This window comes from Bubalus bubalis, chromosome X, assembly GCF_019923935.1.
Source record: "Bubalus bubalis isolate 160015118507 breed Murrah chromosome X, NDDB_SH_1, whole genome shotgun sequence".
NCBI lineage: Eukaryota > Metazoa > Chordata > Mammalia > Artiodactyla > Bovidae > Bubalus > Bubalus bubalis.
In genome coordinates this window covers 113,301,834-113,328,603 of record NC_059181.1, presented here as the reverse complement: position 1 = coordinate 113,328,603, position 26,770 = coordinate 113,301,834, and the positions used below count along the sequence as shown (strand labels likewise).

The window sequence follows — 26,770 nt, the reverse complement described above, 5'->3', positions numbered from 1 at the left end:
CTAATCAAAAGAAAGCTGGAGGGCTATCTTAAATTTAGACAAAGCATACTTCAAAATAAAAAAGATTAACAGGGGATAATGAGGGACATTATATAATGGTAAACAAGTTACTTTCACAAAGACACATAGCAATCCTTAACATTTATGTACCTAACAACAGAGCATCAAAATCCATGAAGCAAAATGATAGAACTTGAAGGAGAAACAGTCCACCATTACAGTTGGAGACTTCAACTCCTGTGTCATTAATTGATAGATCCAGCAAGCAGAAAATCAATAAAGATATGGATGGCCTGAAGGGTACTATCAATCAACTTGATCTAAGTGACATTTATAGCATAATCCATCCAACAACAGAATAGACATTCTTCGGAGGTTCACATGAAACATTCACCAAGGCAGACTACATTCTAGGTCATAAAACATACCTTAAGAAATCTAAAAGAATAGAAATCATACAAAGTATATTCTCTGACAAAACTGTAATTAAACTACAAATCAATAAAAGAAAGAGGGCTGGAAAATCCCCACATTTAGAAATTAAAATACACACTTCTAAATAAACCACTGGGCAAAGAACAAGTCTCAACATATTGAACTAAATGAGAATGAAAATACAGCCTATCAAACTTTGCGATAGAGTTAAAACAATATTTAGAGGGACATTTATAGAATTACATGCAAATATTAGAAAATAATGATCTAAAATTAATAACCCATTTCTATTTTAAGAAATAAAGAAAAAGGCTCTTAGGGACTGTGGTCTGTGCATCACTGGAGGCCTGGCCCACCTTGCAGATCACTGTGGAGAATGGCTTTGTGCACAGCCAGGAGAAGGCTGAATGGCTGGGGAGTGCAGTGGAGGAGTACTTCTTCCACAATGCTGACTTGGAGCTAGATGAGGTGAAGGACTTCCTCAGGGAGCTAATGACAAACGAGTTTAATACAGTTGTGGGGGGTGGGAGTCTGCCCCAGGTGAGTCAGCAGCTACAGACCATGTTCCACCACTTCCAGAGGAGTGATAGGGCTGCTCTGAAGGCGATGGCCTCTCTCATCACCCAAAGAAAGTGTAAGGTCAGAGTCAATGGACTGAATACAGCCAGAGAGACTGATGAGGATGATGGTGCAAAGAGCATGAAGGAGGTGGAGATTGCAGCTATGAAAGATGGGGCAGCTAAAGATGGGATCTGCCCACAGCCTGAACACTTTGGTCCAGACTCCCAGACTATTAAGGAAGAGGATACAGTGGAGGATGGCCAGACCAGAGAAAGAAATGAGTGGGGCTGGAAACGGTCTGGGTCCTTGTTTGCTTGGGACTTGTTTGTAGGGTTTTTGTTGGAGGGTTGCAGACCTCTGTACTGGTTATCTCATCTCCATCCTCACCCCATTCCCTTATCCAGCTTCTTCCAGGGGGCAGAAGAACCCAAGGGTCCTTGGTCTTGGGGTGATCTGGGTGATAAAGTCTGGTTTCCTAGCAAAGTGTCTCTTGGGTGCAATTAGTGTGAAGAAGGAGGGATGAGTGGTATGGGAGTGACTGGGGGAGAAGCTAATAACTTGTAGGCAGGGGAATAGTAGGCAGGGGAATGTGTGAAAGGAGAGGACCAGAAGGAGAACCAGTGTTCCTGCTGGGTAAGGCATGGTGAGATGAGCTTGCAAATGGAAGAGAGATTAGTTGAAAATGCGAACCAAAGTAGTTGTGGCACCTCTCCCTCTCCCCTCCTCCCAATCCCCCACCCTCACACAGAGCAGCTCTATGCTCCTGCCCAGAAATCGGAACCTCCCAGGAATGTTCCCTTCCTGCAGCCCAGTATCCAGCTCTGGGTTCCTTTAGGATGTCTAAGTCCTTGCCTAGGCAGTGGCCTCAAGGTCCCTCGGCTTTGTTTTGTCTCCTCCAACCTCTTTCCAAATGCCTCATCCCATCAAAGTCCAGGGCTGAGGCTTAAGACCTCAATAAAAAATGCCTTATTGTATTTAAAAAAAAAGAAATAGGGAAAGAACAACAAATTAAACTAAAGTAAGCAGAAGAAAGGGAATAATAAAAAAATAAGTCAGAAATCCGTGAAATTGAAAACAGAAAAATATTAGGGAAAATCAAGAATGCTAAAAGGTGCTTTTTTGAAGAGGTCAATAAAATTGATAATTTCCTAGTCAGTCTAATGAATACAAGTAAGAGAGACCCAAATTACCAATATCAGGAATTTTAAAAAAGTTCACCAGTACTAACCCCATGGATATTAAAAAGATAGTACAGGAAAGCTGTGAACAACTGTACGGCCACACAAAGTTAATAACTTAGATAAAATGAACCAATTTTTTGGAAGGCACAAATTACAAATATTAACTCAATGAGAAACAGATAACCTGAAAGTATTATATTCATTAAAATAAATTGAATTAGTACTTGAAAGCCTTCCAAAATAAAGAACACCTGGTCCAGATGGTTATCCTTGTGTATTCTGTCAAAAACTTAAGGAAGACTTAATACCAATTTGACAATATCTCTTCCAGAAAATAAAAGAGGGAACACTTCACAATGCATCTTATGAGGTAAGCATTGCCCTAATATCAAAATAAGAAGACGTTTCAAGATAAGAAAACCATATACTACCATTTCTCATGAACAAAGATGTAAAAATTCTCAATAAAATACTAGCAAATTGAATCCAACAATACATAAAGAGATTGTAATGGATTGTAACTAAGTGGAGTTCATTTCTGGAATGTACAGCTGTTTTAACATTAATAAATCAATCAGTGCAAGTCAGCATATTAACAGATTGAATAAGAAAGGCAATGTGATTATTAATGTATGCAGACAATGCATATGACAAAGTTCTACACACTTTATGATAAAAACTCTCAAAAATCTAGAACTAGAAGGGAATTTTATTATCATAGTAAAGTATATATATATATATATATATATATATATATATATAAATATGAAAAACCTATAGCTAAATGATACTCAATGGAGAATGACTGGATCCTTTCTCCCTAAGATAAGCAATAAACAAGGATGTCCTCTCTCACCACTCCTATTCAACATTGTACTGGAAGTTCTAACTAGGTCAATAAAATGAGACCAAGGAATAAAATGTGTAGAGACTGGAGAGCAATAGTTCCTTCATTCAAAGACATATGATTGTCTATAGGAAACCACAAATACTTCACAAAATACCCCTGAAACTAATGAGTGAATATATGAAGATGGCAGGGTACAACTCAATATACAGAAGTCAAATGCTTTCCTATATGCCAGCAATGAAAAATTCAAACTAGAATTTATAGGAAAACAGTACTTATAATAGCACCCCAAAATGACATACTAAGGTATTATTAGTTTAATAAAGTATGTGTGGGATCTGTGCACAGAAACAATAAAATACTGATAAAAGAAATCAAACTAGATCTAAATAAATTGAGAGCTAGTCCATGTTAATGGATTATAGGACAATATTGTAATGAGACCAGTTCTTTTCAATTTGATCTGTAGATTCAGCATAATCCAAATTAAATACCTAGCAAGGCTTTCTTCAGGGAAGGTTTTAGATATTGTCAAGGTAATTCTAAAACTTAAACAGCAAGCAAAAGACCTATAGTAGTCAACACAATCCTGAAAAAGAAAAACATGATCCATGAAATGAAACGTGAATAACTTGGACTTTTTTACTGACATTAAAATATTTTGCTCTGTAAAATACACTCTTAGGAAAATCCAAAGTTATAACTTGTATCCAAAATACACAAAGAACTATTAAAGATCTGACCCAATACCTCACCAAAGAAGGCATATAGATAGCAAATAAGTATGTGAAAAGAGACCCAATATCATCGGTCATTACGGAGTTGTAAATCAAAACAACGAGATACCACTAACACATCTTAGCATGGCTGAAATCCAAAAAACTAACAATTCCAATTGCCAGTGAGGATGCAAAGCAATAGAAACTCTCATTCATTGCTTCAGGGAATGGAAAGTGGGACAACCACTTTGACAGTTTGGCAGTCCTTTGGAAAGTGGGCTTACCTGGTGGCTCAGACAGTAAAGTGTCTGCCTACAGTGTGGGAGACCCGGGTTCAATCCCTGGGTCAGGAAGATCTCCTGCAGAAGGAAATGGCAGCCCACTCCAGTATTCTTGCCTGGAAAATCCCATGGATGGAGTAACCTGGTAGGCTACAGTCCATGGGGTCACAAAGAGTCAGACACGACTGAGTGACTTCACTCACTCACTTGGAAAGCTGAATATACTTTTATCATACAATCCACCAATGGTGCTCCTAGATATTGACCCAACTGATTTGAAAACTTATTTTACACAAAAACCTGTACACAAATGTTTATTCATAATCAGTCAAATACAGTTTATTTATGGAATGTATGAATATTTATTCATAATCATATGAATAAAGCAGCTTTATTCATAATCCCCCCAAACTGGAAACAACCTAGACGTTATTTGGGAGGCAAATGGATCAACAAACTGTGGTACAGCCAGCAATAAAATGCAATTCAATGATAAAAAGGAATGTGCTATGAAGGAAACCAGTCTGCAAAGGATACACACGGTATGATTCCATTTCCATGACATTCTGGAAGAGACAAGAGACACACAATAGCTGAGTAGTTGTCAGAAGTTTGGGGAGGAGGTAACATTGAATAGGTGAAGCACAGGGGATGTCGTATCTTAGGCTGGTGTAACTATTCTATGGTACAGTAGTGGTGGATACACAGCAATGTGTGTTTGTCAAAATCCACAGAACCAGACAGCACAAACTATGAATCTTTTTTTTTTAATTGATTGGTAGATCACAAACCCCAATTGGCAGACTGTGACGAAATAACAGTATTACAAATGTACAAAATACCTGCACTGAAGTGGGTAAGGGATAAGGGTGCTGACCTAAGTAACTTTGGAAATGAGTGGAAGTGTTAAGTCTAAAGACAAAAAGAACTGTACATAGCACTGTGTTCTAGTTGAAGTCGTTTCCCATTGTGTGAGTTAACAATTCTCAAATCCCTGTTCATGTATAATGTGTTTAAAAAAATAATAAATGAACAGCATATGGTATGAGCCATATTTCTCACTGTTTGAGTGAGAGGATACAGACAACCAAGGAAGGAAGGCTGGAAGGAACCCCCTGGCCCTGGAATAGAGTCAGAGACAATAGTGCAAACTCATGTTTAGCTTGATATAGATATGGATGGAGATACATGCACAGATCAACAGAGAAATAACTACAGATATATTCATATGTATATACACAGGTTCATATGTATAGATATACTATGTGCCTCTCTCCACTAGAGAGAGACTAGAAGCAATGACACCTTCATAGCAATAAGCAAACCAGAATTTAGTTTCTAATTCCATTGTCCAAAGAAAGAAAGCAGGGTTCCTTTGAGAAATGGCAGATTCCAGGGCAAGGGAAGGAAATATGTAAGACTGGCCTGGAGCACCTTGTAGGGCTATAAAGTAAGGAGAGGCTCAAAAATACAAAAGGATCGGGACATGTCAAAGTGACATAGGAGCCAACCTGAAAAAGCTCCCAATGGCCAAAACTGAAACTAAACAATGCAATAAGTAAGGGAATATTAGATTATAACTCAAAACATTAAATAATCATTCAAGAGTCTATACTGACATAAATAAATGATTGAATCGAAAATTAAATGAAAGAGAACAAATCTCCCTTACAGAAGAAGTCCAAATATTTTATATAGTTACTACCCTCACAGGGAAGTAGAGCATCACTCCCCGTCCCTTAACTGTGGGCTATGTATGGCAACTTCCTTCCAATGAGGACAATATGAAGAGGAGGAAAGCAGTGGAGAAATCTGATGAACACTGCCTCGGCCAGGTGACTGGGGTCAAAGTCAACAGTGAAAAGTCATGTTGATAATATGTTTCCTTGGTATGCTGAAATGCAAAATCACATTTGCCTCTGTGATCTTCCTCCCCAAAGCTCATAACCCCTGTCTAATCTTCTGAAAAATATCAGATAAATCCCAGCTGAGTATCTTTTGACAAAATACCTGATCAGCTCTCTATAAAACTGTCAATGTCATCAAAACAAGGAAAGCCTGCAAAACTATCACAGTCAAGAGACACCTAAGGAGTCATGACAACTCCACCTAATCCTATAGGGCTTCTGGGTCAGAAAAAGGACATTGGGTAAAAACTTGGGAAAATCGGATTAAAATATGGGCCTCAGTGATAATAATGCATCAATAATGGTTCATGAGTTGTGATAAATGTACTAATGTAAGACATTAACAATTGGAGAAAACTGATGTGGAATACGAAAGAACTGTTTGTACTATCTTTATAATTTTTCTGTACATCTATAACTATTCTAAAGTTAAAATTTAAGTTAAAACAAAAAATAAGGTATAACTGTGTTCCATTTGTTCCTAAGTAGCTCCTGTGTACTGTGCTCAGTTGCTTAGTCATGTCTGAGGCTTTGTGACCCCATGGACTGTAGCCCTCTTGGCTCCTCTGTCCATGGGATTACGCCAGGCAAGAATACTACAGTGGGTTCCCATTTCCTCCTCCAGAGGATCTTCCCAATCCAAGGATCAAACCAGTGTCTCTTATGTCTCCTGCATTGGCTTTACTATTGAGACACCTGAGAAGCCCAGAACACCTATGCTGCTGCTGCTGCTGCTGTCACTTCAGTCGTGTCCGACTCTGTGCGACCCCATAGACGGCAGCTCACCAGGCTCCCCTGTCCCTGGGATTCTCCAGGCAAGAACACTGGAGTGGGTTGCCATTTCCTTCTCCAATGCATGAAAGTGAAAAGTGAAAAGCAAGTCGCTCAGTCGTGGCTGACCCTCAGCAACCCCATGGACTGTAGCCTACCAGTCTCCTCCATCCATGGGATTTTCCAGGCAAGAGTACTGGAGTGGGGGAACACCTATAATCTCACCCATTTTAAAGGTGAGACTACCAAGGCTTCTCAAGGTAAACTGAGTAGCCCAATATCATAGAGATTTGTACATGAGAAATTAAACCTTCAAAGCACACCCCAGAGTCCATAGCGCATGGTGTTCCTATCTCTACCTTAATTACAGGAACCAGGTCATAGAGAAATGCTATGATTTTGTAACTCCTCTTTGGTTTGCATATTTGGATTATGAAGTTGATGGTTCTGCTTTTGGTTTATTATTTTTTCTTTCTGGGTTTCATAATCTGGAGGTTTTCTGACAGATAAAACTTGAAGAGACGACAATAAAGTAAAGATCATTGTTTTGCACAAGACGAAATCTGTATCCTTCTTCTCGGGGAGAGAACAGAATGGTGACGTGATCGCTTCCAGGCTGGCTCAGAACCAAGAAGCAGGATGCAGAGGCTACTCTCTTGGACCAGCCTGGGCCACTCTCCAGCCATAAGATGCACCCAGCTCCAAAATTCTCTTCTTCTCACACCTTTCCATTCAATATAATCTTTTCCAAAGGAAAGGGAGTTCATGGACCCAAAGATTCTCTGCATTCCATATATTGCCTATTTCCACTTCTCTCCCCTCTGGGAGTGAGTTGAGATGGGATGCAGGGTAGAGAGGTGGAGAAAGGGGCAAGTGTCTCTTTTTTCCTTCCCTCAGGAGATAGCAGAGTCAGCGTGACCACAACACCCTTGTCCTCCTCGTTCAAATTTCCTATGGCACTAAATGTAAGTGCACCTTCAAATCGCCCCTATTTACAGAAGACAAACTGAGGTTCGATGGTGTGAAATGACTTGTCCAAGGTCACACAACTAATAAGAGGGACAGAATTAAGGATGGGCCTAGAGAATATACTAGTAGATGGGCAGAGGGAAGTTGAGGTAAAAATACATGCCTTTTCTCTCCATTTCCTCAATAAAGTAGGAACACAAGAGGAAATAACTGTCATCATGAGGTTTGGGTTGATGAGGCAGCCAGCTTGTGTAAAATGCCAGACACCCGAGAGTGTCCTTGTCAGGTGTGTGTGCAAGTGATGTAGAGTGCAGGTGCCAAATCAGATACTTCGGGAGATAGAACTTCTGTCCCTAGTTTGAAAGAGACAGGCAGAAGGAAATCATTTAAACCAGTTGTGTGACAAAGCCACCAGTTGATTGTCTGATATTTTTCACTTTTCCAGTGATTCTCTTGGCACTGGTGTAGACAGCCTGAGGTCAGGCCCCCAGGTCTGTAATTACACAGGCCACAAAGTTGGTGCTTTCCTTAATTACACAGGAAATGAAGGATAGGCGGATTATTTATTTTTTCAACCTGAATTATACAGTGTGAACTGCCCAAATGTGCAAGACAACGCCAGTCCTCTGGACTTGGCAGCCTGGATTTGTGTGTGTGAGTTGCAGCGCCTTGATCAACTCCTGCACTGAGCCTACCTGGGAATTACTGCCTCCCCTTCCCCTGCTATCCAGTTTGTAATGTGAAATATTTTATTACTTAAATGCTTTTTGAGGGCAAATACATTACTTCCCTGTGTTGAAAATGCAATTGATCTCCTGCTGAACATCAGCCATAACATTTAACTGCCCTGGAATCCTGATTCAATGAAAGCTTAGTAATTTGACTTAAAAGGTGATTATGGCATCTCAACTGAGTTTTGCATCCTCTTCCCTCTATACAAATTACATTGCCATTGAGTAGGCATTTAAAGGGAAGTTAAAAATGTCCATCCATGCAGAAACAATTTCTCAACTCAGAAAGGAAGAGCTATTAGGTAGCCAGATTGTCTCATGGGCCCCAAACACTGAAGGGCCTAAGTGTGACAGCCCATCAGAGCCAACTAGATGAGCTTCTCACCTTGCTGCTGGGCCTTGGCCAATGAGGATCTTAATGACCACCATGGTGATCAAAAGAGTAGAAGTCCTTCCTAAGTTCACTGAATTGAGTAAGCCGTGGTGTTCTTTCCAGATGCATTGGTAGTGAGGTGGATCTCCTAAGAAAATCAACACCAACAAAAATGATGGAGCTCTGTGAAAGGCAGAATAATGGCCCCCAAAGTTATCTATGTCTTAAATCCAAGACCTGTGAATATGTTACCTTACATGGCTGAAGGGAATTTGCAAATATGAGTAAGGTTAAAGACCTTGAGATGGGGAGATGATCCTGGACTGGCTTGACTCCAATCACAAGTCCTTAAAAGCAGAGAATATTTTCTGACTGTAGTCAGCAAGAGATGTCACAGTGGAAGAAGGGTCAGAGAGATGCAATATTGTTGACTTTGAAGACTGAGGAATGGGCCATAAGCCAAGGAGTGCAGACAGTCTCTAGAAGCTAAAAAGAGCAAGGAAACAGATGCTCCTCCAGAGCCTCTGGAGAGGAGCACAGCCCTGCTAATACCTCTATCTTAGCCCAATGAGACCCATGTGAGACTTCTGGCCCCCACAACTGGAGGATAATAAATTTCTGTTGGTTTAAGCCATTAAGCTTCTGCTAATTTGTTCCAGCAGTCATACAAACCACTACAAGCTCAGCTATTGATCAACAAAGACTTGGTCAGGAAGCTTATTCTCCCTACTAGAGGACAACAATGATGCATCAAGGGATAGTCTGTGCCTTTCTAACCAGTAGAAATGAATTCTAGAATGAGTAAAGCGGAGTTCAAGCCAACCATCAGGATTTTGTGAAACAGACACACATCCAGTCGGTTGTTTGGACATTGGACCGTCTGAGACCACACAACTTTCCAAAGCTCACTGGTCCCTTGCCCAGGCAGTTTCTAAGGCAGATATACCTCCAATAACAGGAAAGGAAAACTAATATCAGGAGAGGGAGAGGAGGCAAAAGAAAGAGGTGCTGTCAAATGTTTTTGGCTCAATTCAAGCTATTTGAGCTTGAAACCCCCTTTAAATATACATTTTGAGTTTTAATGGCTTAATCTAAAAATGTAGTCTCATAATATGCATCTTTTATTCTCCCTGAGCATATTATCTAATACCTGCATTTCAAATTGCCCTAAGTGGTTGACATGCATACACATGTACATACACACACACAATCACACACACACACATATAATCACTCACATATGCCAATGTGCCAAACTGGGTAAAAGCAATCTTGAGCTTCATTCTGTGAAGAACAGAACACGAATGTAAGCAGTCACCCAGAACATGGGTTTAACGGACACTATCATTTTCTCCAATTTTGCCCAAATGAGGTTTTCTTTTTTACAAAAATATCATGTTAGAAGCTCTTTCTTAAGATGTTTGTATGTGCAGTTGGATTATTCATTCTCTATTCACAGAGCCATCCTAATCTAATGTGTAACAAGAGTCTAAAAGCTAATCAATAATGGAACACAGCTCTGCCTATGGAAGTACCCATGGCTCCTCCAAGAGGAAGCTACACCAGAGAGTCAGCCTCCGAGGGCAGTTCCAACTTTATGTTTATTTTATGATGACTCAACTCCATGTGTAATTCTTTGTATTGTCACTTCCAATTATTTTTGGAACAAAAACACCAGGGAAACGAGTTACTCATTTCAAAAAGTGCATTCATATTTGATAAATAGCTTACAGATTAGAGAGAAGATGTTTACTGAAACCAGGATTCAAAGAGCTTTTCCTGGGGATCAGGCTGACTCGCTAGATGAAGGATGACAAAGCTGCATCACCCAGATCGTCTGAAGCTATTATCTCAGGACTGTGATGACTTTCTCGTGAAGGCAGTTCCCTGGGAAATAGCATTATGACAATAAGGCTTTCAGGGGGTTCTGGCCAGAGGCAAGACCCTGGGAGGCCTGCAGCCATCCCCCAACTTCCTGTTCAGTGTCTCTGGTGATAGAGGGGTCAGGGCCTTGCCAACTTCCACCTTTATTGTCTCATCCTTCAGTGCCTGGCTGCCCCTAGCATCATACACCTCTGTTCCTGAGTCCTCAGTTCCTCTCCCATTTCCAATTCAAGCCACAGCAGAGATTTGGGAACCAAGGCATTATTTCTCTGTGCCCTATAAAGGTAGAAACAAAAACCCTCTTCTTACTTACATGCTTCTATTGGTATATTTAGCTATTGGATTGTCTCAGCCTGTTCAGGCCGCTATGACCAAATACCACAGGTTGGATGCTTTATAAATAGCAGAACGTTATTGCTCAGGGTTCTGGAGACAGGGTGTCCAAGATCAGTGTGCCACATGGTCATGTTCTGGTGAGAGTCTTCTTCTGAGTTACAGACATTGGACCTGCTTTTCCTCATGCGAAGGAAGGGGTGAGGGATCTCTGCTCAGCTTCTTTTATAAGGGCACTAATCTTATTAAAGGGCTCCATCCTCATGACCTAATCACTTCCCAAGGGTCCAACCTCTTAATACCATTACCTTGGTGGTTAGGATTTCAACATATGAACTTGGGGAAGACACAAGCATTTGGACCATAGTGTGAATTATTTACCATAAAACTTTGCTGAAAATATAGCATGCTTCATTCATTCACTCACTTGTTCACCTGGCCTACATATACTTTCTCAGTGTTATTTTCTATGCTGGGATATAGACCAGATGATGGGGTTCCACCTCATTTACATAACTCATTTCCCCAAAAATAGTGCTTCTCCTGTTTGTGTGTGTGTTTTTTTTGTTTTTTGTTTTTGTTTTTGTTTTTTTATCTTAATCTCTGCTAACCTCAGTTCACAAGCAGAGGGCAGTTTGTCTGGACTGGGAAGATGACTTAGCAGCATCTCCTACATCAGGGTTATTTTGCTAATTGAGAAACTGAGTAGCTACAGGAACCTCATTCCAGCTGCGGTCTAGAGAAGGATTGCTGGAAGACTTGACCTCTTTGAGCGTCTACTTCATAGGGCTGTTCGTGAGCATTAAGTGAGTAAATACACATTAAGTACTTAGAATTATTCCTGACTTGGAACAAATGCTTTGGGAATGAAAGATACTATTTAAACTTTTGAAAACTTGGGACTTCTGTGGTGGTCTAGTGGTTAAGACTCCATGCTTCCACTACAGGGGCCCTGGGTTCGATCTCTGTTCAGGGAAATTAAGATCCTACATGCTGAAATAAATAATTAGGACCTGGTCTATTCCAAGTGCAGCCTGGAGCCAAACAGCTGCCCAACAGGTCTGAGGAATCCTAGTAATTTTTTGAGGAGGGACTAAGCTCTAGCAGGCGAGGAAGGCCTTCTGTCTGTGGTGGTCTGGCCATTCAAGGCTGATCTAGAAGCACCTGCATTGGCTCTAGGATGGAGACCTTGGCTTTTAGGTCTTTCTATTGCTGACACCAAGCCCTGCAGCTTGGCAAATGCTGTGGCAATGTTGAGGAGTCATGTTGGTTGACTCAGCTCAGTTCAGTCACTCAGTTGTGTCCAACTCTTTCCGACCCCATGGACTACAGCACCTCAGGCTTCCCTGTCCACCACCAACTCCTGGAGCTTGCTCAAACTCATGTCCATCGAGTTGGTGTTGCCATCCCACCATCTCATCCTCTGTCATCCCCTTATCCTTCTGCCTTCAATCTTTACCAGCATCAGGGTCTGTTTTAATGAGTCAGTTCTTCACATCAGGTCACCAAAGTATTGGAGTTTCAGCTTTAGCATCAGTCCTTCCAATGAATATTCAGGACTGGTTTCTTTCAGGATTGACTGGTTGGATCTCCTTGCAGTCCAAGGGACAGAGGAACCTGGAGGCCTACTGTCTATGTAATTGCAAAAGAGTTGCAGATGACTGAGCAATTTGAGCACACATACACAAAATATATTAAGGATGTAATGGTACTATGCTAAGTGCTTCACATGTACAACCCATCAATCTTCACAAAAACTTTGTGAGCCTGGTCCTATTATTCATATTTTACTGATAAGGAAATTGAAACTCAGAGGAAAATTATTTTTCTAGTAACATGCTACTATTAGGTAGAACGGAGAAGGCAATGGCACCCCACTCCAGTACTCTTGCCTGGAAAATCCCATAGATGGAGGAGCCTGGTAGGCTCCAGTCCATGGGGTCGCTAAGAGTTGGGCACGACTGAGCAACTTCCCTTTCACTTTTCACTTTCATGCATTGGAGAAGGAATTGGCAACCCACTCCAGTGTTCTTGCCTGGAGAATCCCAGGGACAGAGGAACCTAGTGGGCTGCCCTCTATGGGGTTGCACAGAGTCGGACACAACTGAGGCGACTTAGCAGCAGCAGCAGCATTAGGTAGAAAGGGTTGAAATTTGAATCTGGAGTTTTTGGACTCCAGAAGCCATCCCATCATTATCTTTCCCAATGAGACTACATTCTTCCTGAAAGCAGGCTCAATCAGAGATTTTCTCAAGATCCCCGCCCCACTCAAGTGAGTCCGAGGTAACTAACAGCCTGATCAGCCAGAAACCTTCCAACACTCCGTTCACCCCCAAGACCTCTTGACTGGATGCTGGTAGGGATCAAGCTGGAGTCAAGTTCTGGGAGATCCCAGTCTTCACTCCATGGGGTGGTTTTTTGCCTTTTTAATGGCTTTAATTGTTTTACATGCATCACAGATTGTAGGTACCTCTTTCCAATTTAAATGGGAAGATGATTGGTTCCATGTTTGAAGCCTGTTACAAGACTGGTGATCTTTATCTCATCCAGGATAAATACCGTTATGGTTATTGAACCCATCGATCATTAAGGTGTAGCTGAGTCTTCTTGACTGAACAGGTGGCATGTTATGTTACTAATAACGTGTTAATATGGGGGGGGGGACTTTTAGCTACAAAAGAAGGGCAAAGTGGGAGTCACTTGTGGATTCCTGGTGAATTTGGCTGCCATTTCATGCTAAGCTTAGAAATCAAGGTAGCATCAGTGTGAACACAAGTCCCTTAGCAATCAGCAATACTGTGGACATCACTTCAAAATGGTTTTGTATTCAATCAGAATTGCAGCACAGTGCCATGGTTTATAGTGTACTTTTAAAAAATTGTAAGAAACACATTAACATAAAATTTACCATCTTAACCATGTGACAGTAGGCAGTTCAGTGGTGTTATGTATATTCACGTTATCTAAAGCAATCTCCAGAACTTTTGCATATTGCAAAGCTGAGACTCTTCCAATGCTGTAGCCACTCCGTATTCCCCCCACCCCCAGCCACTGGCAACCACCATGCTTCTGTCTCCATGAATTTGACTACTCCAACTACTTCAAATTAGCAGAATCATATAGTCTTTGTGACTGCCTTATTTCACTGAGCATAGTGTTCTCAAGTTTCATTCTTGTTGTACCATGTGACAGAATTTTCTACTTTTTTGAGGCTGAATCATAGTATACTGTGCATATACACTGCATTTTGTGTGTCTGTTGGTCCTCTGATGCACACGTGTTGCTTCCACCTCTTGTGTATTGTAAATAATTCTCCTATGAACACAGATGTGCAAATATCTCTTTAAGATATTGCTTTCAATTCTTTTGGATATATACCCAGAGGTGGACTTGCTGGATGATAGGGAAATTCTCTGGTTAATTTTTTGAGGAACTGCTATGGCATTTTCCATAGCATTGACACTAGTTTATATTCTGCCCCTTAGGGGTTACATTTTCTCCATATCCTCACTAACACATGTTATTTCCTATTTTTTCATAGTAGCTCTCCTAATGGGTATGAGGATATTTATGCATTTTAAATTTCTCTTTTTTCTGTAATAATTTCTTAACATATGAAATGTGGACTACTTTACAGAATTTCATCAAAATACTGAGGGACAATATACCCTGTGTGTGTCAGCAGTGCGTCTGGGAGACTTGGTCTGCTTACTCTGGAGGAAAGCCCCAGTAGTTGTTGTTTTAAGTTATTTTAATCTTTACCTCTAATGCAAAAGTCTCCTTCTCTTTTTTTAAAAAAAATATTTATTTATTGGAGTATAGTTGATTTACAATGTTGTGTTAATTTCATGTGTACAGCAAAGTGATTCAGATATATATATATATATATATATATATATATATATATATATATATTCCATTATGGCTTATCACAGAATATTGAATATACTTCCCTTTGCTGTAAAGTAGGATGTTATTGTTTATGCACTTTATATCTAATAGTTTATATCTTTTAATCCAAAACTCTTAATTTATCCTTTCCCTGTTTCCCCTTTGGTAACCATAAGCTTGTTTTCTAAGTCTATGAGTCTGTTTCTGTCTTGTAAATAAGTTCATTTGCATCATTTTCTAGATTCCACATATAAGCAATATAATATAATATCTATCCTTGACTTACTTCACTTAGTAAAATAATCTATAGGTCCATCCATGTTGCTGTAGGTGGCATTATTTATTTTTTTTTGTGGCTGAGGAATATTCCATTGTATATATAGACTACATCTTTATCCATTCTTCTGTCTATGGACATAGAAGTCCCCTCTTCTTTGACGCTCTCTGTAAACCCTGCAAGGGGAGCAGTAACTGGCCCCTGGCTATGTGGCATCATATTGCTGTTAGTTGTCCACATGTCTGTCTCTCTTCTCTAGCTTCTGAGCAGTGTGAGGTAAGGTGGCTATTTTTCTAAAACCTACTAGATCTGATTCACCTTTGTTCTAATTCACCTCAGGGTCTGCTTAGCTCTGCCCTGTTTCTGGGTGTGTGTCCACACAGTGTAGCAGTTATACATGTGGGCTCTGGAGCCAGACTGCCTGGGCTTGAATCCCAGCTCTATTATGATTTGCTTTGTGACCTTGGACAAGCTACTACCACTCTCTGGGCCTCAATTTTCTCATATGTTAAATGAGGATAATAGTATCAATCCCATAGCCTTGTTGTGAGAAGTACATTAGCTGCCATGGTAACATGCTTAGAACAATCCCAGGACATCACAGACACTCACATTTGTCAGCTGTTATTGTAGCTGTAAGGAGCCATCACTGTGTTCCATTCCAATCCAGTGGTCTGAGTCCTGGTAGCTGTGTTCTGCCCTGATTCCCTGGATCTATCCTTAGAAAAGGTGGATTCTTAGATGATAAGTAGGTAGTGGCCTTGTGGAAGGCAGCAAAGGGTAAGGGGACATGAGTTCTCTTTAAACTGGCATTTCTGAGTCTCCTGGTTAGAGTCGTCTCTCTGAGCTACTACTCCTGGGGTGCTTGCTGAGATTGCTTTTGTGGAGGTTGTAGGTGGGCTGGGAACTAAGATAAGACAGGGCCAAGATACTCTCCAGAGAATAAAACAAAAGTTGTAAGATAAATGTCTAGATTCCTGCCTAGTTTTGTTAATTTCCCCATTGCTATTCTTGAGTCCTTAATAAAGTCCTATAAAGTCTTATGTAAATGCGCCAGCCATGTCTCTGTTGTGGGCAAAGTCCCATGTCTACACTCAAGCCAGAATGATGGATAACAGGACAGGCCCACTGCCACCACCATGCCCACTCTCAGCCTCCAACAAGGCCAATGTATGAGCCACATCAGGAATCCGTCAGAAGGTCAGATGATGAATGGGGCTTTTGGGTTTCAGTTCAGGGTAAGGTATAGCTTGGAGAGTCAATGTTCTCACTTGAAGGGTCTCCCTCTGGTGTGAGGCTTGTCTTAGTCAGCTCAGGCTGCTCTGAGAAAAATATCATACAATGGGTGGGCTTAAACAACCCAATTATATTTTTCATAGTTCTGGAAGCTGGAAATCCAAGATCAGGGTGCCATGATGGTTGCTTCTGGTGCAAGCCCTCTTCTTGTTTATAGATGGCTGTCTTCTTATTGTATCCTCACAGGGAAAAGACAAGGGCTGGTTGTCTCCTCAGCGGCTCTCCTTGCAAGTGCTCTAATCCCATCCTGAGGGCTCCACCCTCATGTCCTAATTGACTCCCAAAGGCCCCACCTCCAATACCATTATGTTGGGGATTAGGGCTTCAGCATATGAATTTGGGAGGAAACACAGCGATGGCACCCCACTCCAGTACTCTTGCCTGGAAAATCCCATGGATGGAGGAGCCTGGTGGGCTGCAGTCCATGGGGTCACAAAGAGTCAGACATGACTGAGGGACTTCACTTTCACTTTTCACTTCCATGCATTGGAGAAGGAAATGGCAACCCACTCTGGTGTTCTTGCCTGGAGAATCCCAGGGACGGGGGAGCCTGGTGGGCTGCCGTCTATGGGGTCGCACAGAGTCGGACACGACTGAAGTGACTTAGCAGCAGCAGCAGCAGCAGCAGCAGCAACAGTCAGCTTATAACAGGGATTGCCAGCCTGGAAGGATGTAAATTTTATATTGTTAAAGAAAGTAGCAATTTCCTTAAAGAAGTCAGAGCCATCAGTACAAGTTTATGAATACAATTTCATTTATAACTATTCAATCTTATGGTGGCAAGACTGATCTTTAAGACTGGCTGGTCTGCCCCTCATTTCCTAGTCAGAAATGAAGGCTCAAAGAAGAGAAGCTTTACTCCCAGGCCCAAAGCTAGAGACAGTAGAGCGGGGAGGAGGACCCAGGCTCTTACGCACTTTCTACTCTACCTAGATCTGTCCCAGGCTCCCCAAAGAAGTCACAACAGGAAAGTCAATTGACATCATCCTGGCCAAGTATTCCTAGCTGGGGACACATGCAGTTCAGTGCTGCAGCTCCCAGAATTTTTGTGAAGACACTACTCCTTTTCATGGACATTTATCATTGAGTGTAGATTAAATAATAAAGACATTTAAAATGTTTAAAAATCTAGTTTTTTAATTAAAGTATCCTTATTTTTTTTTGCTGATTCTGTTGCCCTGCAGGCATCCTATTTCCCCACATCCAGATTCACTAATTTGAGCACTGATTTTGGCATTAGGGGAAGAGGCAGAGACAGTCTACATCTGCACGAAACACGTCACATTATACCTGGAACCTCATACTAATAACAGGGAACATTTCTTGAGGCCTTCTGATGTGGCAGGCACATAGGATTTTACCCGGATGAATTCATTTAATTCTCATGACAACTCTCTATGTGGGAGGTGAGTCAGGTTTCCGCCTTTTGCAGATGAGGAAACTGAGACACACAGAACGTAGGTAACTTGCCCTAAATTCACACAAGTGCTGACAGTGCGTATCATAAATTCTTAATAACATGCTCTATTCTTACATGATTATTATGATTATTACTGTGGCTGAAAGTTTTGAAGTAAGATGTTGAATCTGAAGGATTGTTTAGACACTGCATCCAGGCCCTCACTTTCCTGATGGAGAAACAGACTCAGGAAAGGGAATGGGCTGAGGGCATGGAAGTGGGGCTCATGCCTCTAAGATGGCACCATGAGCTTTCCCACCCATGACTGCCTCAGGTCGAAGGACACAATTCAACATGACGCATTTCAAAGTCACTTTACCTACCTCCTCCCTTGCTCGTCAAGGGCAGCGTCTGAGGACTGAGGTGGGTGAAAATGTGCTTTTCAAAACTACTCCACAAGACTGCTGGAATGACTGTGTCAGGAAACCCTTGGAAATGAGAGTGGAAAAGACGTTTTTGTTCACTCTTCCATGAGTAACAGAAACAGTGACCATAACTCAGATCATACCAGGAAGATTTAATATCACATTCGTTTTTTCCGGAGTCCTTTCATTTTTTAAATCTCCTTAATTTCAGGACCTTTTCCCCACTGGCCCCTGACCATCAGCTCTGTGATTTGAATGGAGTCCACTCTGAGACCTGGCACCCTCGGGGAAGAGCAGCTCCTCTTTGCAAATGTGGATCATCGCACAGAATACAAAGCAGTTGAAGATTAAGAAAATTTAGTGGGAGTCTTGGGAGCTTTCTGAAGTTTTGAGGATTTATCCAACGTGAACTTTTACTCTTTTTTCCAGTTCATCCTCAGGTAATAGAAATAAACCAGTGAGTGAAAGTCTCTCAGTCATGTCTGACTCTTTGCACCCCTATGGACTATAGGAATTCCCCCATGGAATTCTCCAGGCCAGAATACTGGAGTGGGTAGCCTTTCCCTTCTCTAGGGGATCTTCACAACCCAGGAATCGAACCCAGGTCTCCCTCATTGCGGGCGAATTCTTTACCAGCTGAACCACAAGGGAACCCCATATTCTCTGTAGACAATACCTTTCTGGCAAGCTGACCTCCCTCCCTCAATGTATGCAAACACACTGCACTTTCAGGTTGCAGAAAGTGCTCTCATTTTAGAGACGAGGAAAAAGCAATGTGCTTTGAGGGACAGCATGAAGGTTGGATTCTAAACTCTGGGTCAGCCTCAGACACAGGATACACCTCACCTTGGGACACACTTCCCTAGGCCAAGGTCGCACCAGGATGGGAAGAGCCCTGTGCTTTCTCCAAACACTACAAAGGAACAAGGTGATGCTGCCCAGGTTTGAAGGCCTGGGTTCCCATGTCAGATCCATCACTTTCTAGCTGAGTCACTTAACTTCTAGGAGTCCCTGTTTTGTATAAAACAATTTTTACACTACTAATAAGATGACCACTAATAATAAAAGCCCAGTAGTGAATATTAGTTGAGTGCTTATTCTGAGTTGAGGATTTTTAGTTTTCTCAAAACTTTTCCTGGGCTGTATCATTGAATATTCCCTGCAATTCAATGAGCAAGGTAATGTTAAGTTGAATCATACAAAATTACCATTATTTGACCATTTCTGACCTACAAAAATGCAATTTCATAGAATTAATCTAATACAGCCTATTTTACAGATGAAAAAACAGAGGCATATAAAAGCTAAGTAACTTGGACCCCAAATTCAAGAGTTATAGAGGTAGTAAGAAATGATATCTACCTCTCAAGCTTGTCTTAAGGATTAGGTGAGATGATGCATGTAAATCACCCAGCACAATGCCTAACCAGGTTAATTGCTCAATAAATAATAGCTACTATTATTGATCAATCTCTGCTGAGGCCAGGGTCAGCTACCTAACTTGCAATACCCAGAGCAATTTAAAACTTGAGGCCCCTTGTTCAAAAGTCAGGTTAAGGTGCCATTAAAGTAACAAAAATATAAAACTTACTTCCTTTCTCCCACCATCTCTCTGGACCTATACTGGTGATCTTTATTTATTCTTTAATGTCACATTCACTTGATACTTGTGAGGCAAGTATAGACCCTTGAAGGTGCCGTGAGGGCACACAATGCCCAGCTGCCAGATTCCTTTTCCCACTCAGCTGGCAGATGTCCACACACGGCCCTGGCTGGGGGCTTGAGGGCAGGAAGTCAAGCTGGGCATTTCTCTTTGCCACCCAATCACCACTCCACCCCCATGGCATACAGGAGACTTCCACTCCAGGACAGACTCAATCCCTGGCTCAAGGCAGATACAGGCTCACCTCTGCCTACTTGCTGAATATATTGTGATGCTGCCAGCCTGGAGCGGGGACTGTAGCTGCCACATCCCACCCTGACACTACATAGTACATGCATGCCTAGTTCTGCCCTTCCCCATGTCTACCCCCAGCTCCAGCTGGGGATAAAAGGCAGGAGTGGTTTCTGGGAGGGGTATGGAGGGAGAGGCTAGGTGGTGCCCAGGAGGACCAGGGTCCTAGAAGCAGGGAGGTGAATGAGGGATGGGAGGTGAGGTGAGGCTCCCGGGTTTACTAGCCCACCAGACTTCACTTACGAAATGTAAAGTCAGAGATGAACTGATTTAGAATTTCAAGACAGTGGCCAGAGAACATTAAGCCAAGCCCAGAGCCCTTCTCAACTCAGACGCATGGGCAGCTACCCAGAGTCCCAGTCCATGGGTCTGGATTCCAGGCCAAACTCCCTCCCCTATCCCCTCCACCTGGCTACTCCAGGCTTCTAACATCTCCTCAAGCATAGACCAAAATGATGCTGTGAATTCTGGTGAGATGTAAACTCTTCTTTCTTCTGTCATTCCTGTGACAAATAATAAAACCCTCTACTTTGCATTTCCAAACTATAGGAAAGAGTGTCACTCCTCTCTCTGGGAATGACTCCCGGGCCCTTCAGCAGGCCTCATTCTAGCTCCCTATTGGAAAGATGGGCAGTGCAGAGGCTCACAGAAGAGGCACTGTGGAGTTTCACTAGTTAAAATGGTTGAAGCACTTTGAGGATCTAATGTGCTACGTTAATTCTACATTCCATTATTACTAATAAATGCTCAACCTTCACACATCGGAATATCTGGAAAGGGACATTTGATTCATGATGAGTCAAGAGTGATTTAAAATGTTGACCCTAGCTCTAAGCATAGCCAGAGTTTTATGTGCATCATATAATGCAATAATTGCTATGGTAACTGCTCATTTATATTAATTAGAGGAGTAAATAGAGTTCCGTAATATATATTCCAGACTAATGCCGAGAACATAAGTAAGATCTCCCCATTGAAAGGTTTAATTGATGCACTTGCCTTGTAGGAAAATTTGCTTTTTTTTTCCTTCATAGGTATATTTAGCCCATTTAAAGCAATTTTCTTTTATTCTCCATCTCCCTTCTGCCTTGCACTGCCTCTGGGATTCCAAGGCAATTAGCCATTTGTGTGGAGAAAAAGAAGGCTTAATGTGCAGCAATCCTGAGATTTTTTTGCTCTGTGAGCACTGGAGACATTTCATGAGTAAATAACAGGAACCGATCCTTCTGAAGCCTTGGCCTTTGGAGCAAATCTTCTAAGCATGAAGTGCTTAAAAATTTACACCTAAGTCACCAGGTGATCTTAAGCCTGAAATTTGAAAGACGATAGGTGAGGCCTATTCTCTGCTCCAGTTCATTTGATTCTTAAATTTATCAGGAGGAAAATGGGAAACCTGAACTACAATAGGACATCACCTGCACGCATTTCTCAAGAGGATCTCTGTATGGCTGTGATGAGCAGAGCTCCCCAGTCTGAGTGGTGCAATATAACACAGGTCTGGGTTTTGCCCCTACTGTGTGTTCACCAGGGGTCAGCAGAGTTCCTAAACTGGTCACAGCCTTTCTGAGACTCAGGACAATGGAGGCCTCATCTTAGCGTGAGATCTCGTCATAACCTCAGTAAGAGGAGGACAATTCAGCAAATTTCACCCAGAAGTGGCAAGTTAACTGGCACTCATATCTCATGGGCCAATAAAGTCACATAACCAAACCTAGCTTCAAAAGAGGGCATCCCTGGTGGCTCAGCTGGTAAAGAATCTGCCTGCAATGTGAGAGACCTGAGTTTGATCCCTGGGTTGGGAAGATCCCCTGGAGAATAGAAAGGCTACCCACAGTATTCTGGCATGGAGAATTCTATGGACTGTATGGTCCATGAGGTCACAAAGAGTAGAATATGATTGAGCTGCAAAAGAGGGTAGGGAAGTGCTGGAGGAGGATAAAAAGGGATCATACCGTATTCAACAACTCTATCCCTCAGGATTCTAGAAAGATAAAGGTAGTTTTTGAATTTTGCTTTTCTTTCATATTTGAAGAAATATCTTTATTGTTATTATTAAAAACGTCATAATGCTCAAAACTTACAAAAACACATAGAAAGAAAACAAAAATCACCAATAATCACATGATAAGCACTTGTAGGCATTTGAAAATCTCTCTTCACCCTCTTTGTCTTGTTTTGTTTTGCTCTATTTTTTTTCTTTTCCTGAATCTAAAACAACATGAACTTCACTGAGCATTCTCATGTCTCTACTTTTTGGTCTTAGTTTTGTTTGTCCTCTGGCCTCTCCATAGCCTCTCTCACTCAGATCATGTTGATTTCTTCCTGTTTTCCTCTTGATCGACCTGGAAGGAAAGCCCTCAGTGAAATATCTATAAATAAGCAAAACTTTAGCTGATATTTACCAATGTTTATGGAATAATTGTCTGAGATTTTACATCAAAGGCCTCCAACTCTTTCTTATGACTTCCCAAAGCCCCTTCCAGGAAAGAAGTGTGGGAGGGAGAAGCTCTGCCATGAGTGTTGGTGGAAGCCTCTCTTATTTCTTATATGAAAAAAACATGTTTTTATCTTACCTTTAGACTTGAATGCTATACCAGTTTATCTTGATATGAACTCTTGTTATAGTGAATAATTTTTCTTACTCCCAGGCTATAAACTTTTAAAACATATTCACTTCTCATTGACTTTTTAAAAATTAATTTTATTGGAGTATAGTTGCTTTACAATGTTGTATTAGTTTTTGCTGTACTGCAAAAACAATCAGCCATACATAGACATGTATCCCCTCCTTTTTGAACTTTCTTCCTATTCAGGTCACCACAGAGCACTGAGTAGAGTTCCCGGTGCTATACAGTAGGTTATCATTAATTATCTATTTTATACATAGTAGTGTATTTATGTAAATTCCAGTCTCCCAGTTCTTCCCACCCCCTTTCCCCCTTTGTATCCACATATTTGTTCTCTATGTCTGTGTCTCTCTTTTTGCTTTATAAATAGGATCATCTATACCATTTTCTAGATTTCATATATATGTGTTAATATACGATATTTGTTTTTCTCTTTCTGACTTACTCCACTCAGTATGACACTCCATAGCCCACCAGGCTCCTCTGTCCATGGGATTCACCAGGCAAGAATACTGGAGTGGGTTGCCATTTCCTACTCCAAAGTGTCCTCCTGACCCAGGGATCAAACCCACTTCTGCGGCTCCTGCATTGGCAGGTGGATTCTTTTCTACTAGCACCACCTACACTTGGTTTATTCAAATCAGAATCCAAATACATTATAAATTTATACTAATATTGCAATTCATACTCAGGATTATAGGTTTTATACTTTTTAAAAAAGTATGTTTCTATTACTGCTGTCTTGTACAGAAAATCCCAATTGCTAATGACATTGACATAAGTTCTTACTTGCTTTATAACCTATTGATAGATAAATGTATAATAGATTCAGAAGAATAATACCAATTTTTTTAAATATTCATTTATTTTTGGCTCCATTGGGTTTTAGTTGCAGCATGTGGGCTTCTCTCTAGTTGCGATGTGCAACATTTAAGATCTCACTTCCCTGACCAGGGATTGAATCCATGTTCCCTGCATTGCAAGGTGGATTTTTAACTACTAGACCACCAAGGAAATCTTCAATGAAACCAATTTGTCAATTACCAATATGATAATGGAAGACAGTACAAGAAGTTTTTTGTTTGTTTGTTAGCTTGTTTTGCTGTTCTGGGGGTTTGGGGTTTGGTTGTGTGTTTTTTTGTTGTTCTTGTTTGGTTAGTTTTTTTTTTTTTCTTTTGGTCCTAGAGTATATCCCACTAGGGATGAATAGTGAAATTACTGCCACTTGGAACAATTCCATTCTGTGTGTTTCTGCCACAGACTCAACAACACAGTTCATTTGTTAAAGTTCATTTTCAGTTTATAGGAATGGTTTTAGTTTTCAGTTTCATTTAATTTTGCCTTATAATTAAATTTAAATTATAAATTAAAAAAAATTTATATCATTCCATTCAATATGCAATCTGAATATATAAGTCCAAGAGGTATGACTTTTATCTCTTTACTCTCATCCCGTGTCCCCTCTTTCCCTATAAGGGGCCATTTGAAAAACATTGTGATTATTTTTTGTGAGCTATAGTTGATGTACAATGTTGTATAAATTATAGGTATACAATATAGTGATTCACAATGTTTGAAAGTTATACATCATTTATAGTTATTATAAAATACTGGCAGTGCTGTACAAATACATCCTTGTAGCTTATATATTTTATACATTTGTTGTTGTTGTTCAGTCACTCATTCATGTCTGACTTTTTGCGACCCCATGGACTGCATGCAACACACCAGGCTTCCCTGTCCTTCACTATCTCCTGGAGTTTGCTCAAATTCATGTCCATCGAGTCAGTGATGCCATCCAACTATCTATCCTCTATCACCCCCTTCTCTTCCTGCCTTCAATATTTCCCAGCATCAGGGTCTTTCCCAATGAATCAACTCTTCACATCAGGTGGCCAAAGTATTGGAGCTTCAGCTTCAGCATCAGTCCTTCCAATGAATATTCAGTGTTGATTTCCTTTAGGATTGACTGGATTGATCTCCTTTGCTGTCCAAGGGACTCTCAAGAGTCTTCTCCAACACCACAGTTCAAAAGCATCAATTCTTCAGCACTCAGCCTTCCTTATGGTCCAACTCTTACATCTGTATATGACTCCTGGAAAAACCATAGGTTTGATGATATGGACCTTTGCTGGCAAAATAATGTCTCTGCTTTTTAATATGCTGTCTAGGTTTGTCATAGCTTTTCTTTCAAGGAGCAAAGATCTTTTAATTTCATGACTGCAGTCACCATCTGTAGTGATTTGGGAGCCCAAGAAAATAAAGTCTGTCACTATTTCCATTTTTTCCCCATCTATTTGCCATGAAGTGATGGGCCAGATGCCATGATCTTAGTACAATTTTATACACAATACATTGTATCTCTTAACCCCTTACCCCTATATTTCCCCTACCTACTTCCCTCTCCCCAATGGTAAACACTGGTTTGTTCTCTATATTCATGAGTCTGTTTCTTTCTGTTGTATTCACTAGTTTGTTTTATTTTATAGATTCTACATATAAGTATCATATAATATTTATCTTTCTCTGCCTCACTTATTTCACTTAGCATCAGTTCAGTTCAGTTCAGTCACTCAGTCGTGTCCGACTCTTTGCGACCCCATGAATCGCAGCACACCAGGCCTCCCTGTCCAACACCAACTCCCAGAGTTCACTCAGACTCACATCCATCGAGTCAGTGATGCCATCCAGCCATCTCATCCTCTGTCGGCCCCTTCTCCTCCTGCCCCCAATCCCTCCCAGCATCAGAGTCTTTTCCAATGAGTCAACTCTTCACATGGGGTGGCCAAAGTACTGGAGTTTCAGCTTCAGCATCATTCCCTCCGAAGAACACCCAGGACTGATCTCCTTTAGAATGGACTGGTTGGATCTCCTTGCAGTCCAAGGGACTCTCAAGAGTCTTCTCCAACACCACAGTTCAAAAGCATCAGTTCTTCGGTGCTCAGCTTTCTTCACAGTCCAACTCTCACATCCATACATGACCACTGGAAAAACCATAGCCTTGACTAGACGGACCTTTGTTGCCAAAGTAATGTCTCTGCTTTTGAATATGCTATCTAGGTTGGTCATAACTTTTCTTCCAAGGAGTAAGCGTCTTTTAATTTCATGGCTACAGTCACCATGTGCAGTGATTTTGGAGCCCCCTAAAATAAAGTTTGACACTGTTTCCACATCCATGTTATTGCAAATGACAAATTTTCATTTTTTTTTTAAATCTGTTTCTCTGTGCTGACTTTTAGACTGGTTCTTTAGTGTTATCCTCCAGTTTACTAATTTGCTGTTTGACTCTTATCTCTTTCCCATCTATTGAGTTTTATTTTAGTCTCCATATAAGTGCCTCTCTGTCTCTGTCTCTTTTTGTCTTTGTATCTGTCTCTCTTTCTATATGTATTTTCTATATATATTCATATATCATTTCTATTTCTAATGTATAATTATTTTATTTCTCCACATATCTTTTTCATAATTTGTTGTTCATTTTATCAGTTACTCTTCCCTTTCTCTTTCTGTTGTTGTCATTTAGTCACTAAGTCATGTCCAACTCTTTGCGAACCCATGGTCTGTAGCCCGCCAGGCTCTGCAGTACTTGGGATTTCCCAGGCCAGAATACTGGAGCAGGTTACCATTCCTTCCTCCAGGGGATCTTCCTGACCCAGGGATTGAACCCCTGTCTTTTGCATTGCAGGCAGATTCTTTACCACTGACCACCAGGGAAGCCCTTTCTCTCTTAGAGGACTAGAAACATACTTATTTGAAAGTCCCCATCTCATGATTTTGCACTTGCCTCCATCCAGGCTCCCAGGCCCAGAGTCTAGCATAGGGCTCCCCTCTCGTCTGTGATACTGGGACTATTGCAGGTCCAACATTAAGACCATGAGCATCCTGGCCCAAGACCTGGATGAGTAG

At 41.1% G+C, this 26,770-nt stretch overlaps 1 protein-coding gene across 1 annotated transcript; it reads left to right on the top strand.

Annotated features, from left to right (window-relative positions):
* The first annotated feature begins 284 nt into the window (after positions 1 to 284).
* On the top strand, positions 285 to 26,770 carry LOC102412828 (pre-rRNA-processing protein TSR2 homolog). The gene is made up of 3 exons (XM_044936501.2): positions 285 to 300; positions 755 to 1,292; positions 26,722 to 26,770. Exons 1-3 carry the CDS (start codon positions 285 to 287, stop codon positions 26,768 to 26,770), a joined length of 603 nt encoding a protein of 200 aa, XP_044792436.2.

Coding starts and splice junctions, on each gene's coding strand:
- LOC102412828 (XM_044936501.2), top strand. Junction 1,293..26,721: donor AATGAGTGGGGCTGGAAACG/GTCTGGGTCCTT, acceptor GGACTATTGCAG/GTCCAACATTAAGACCATGA.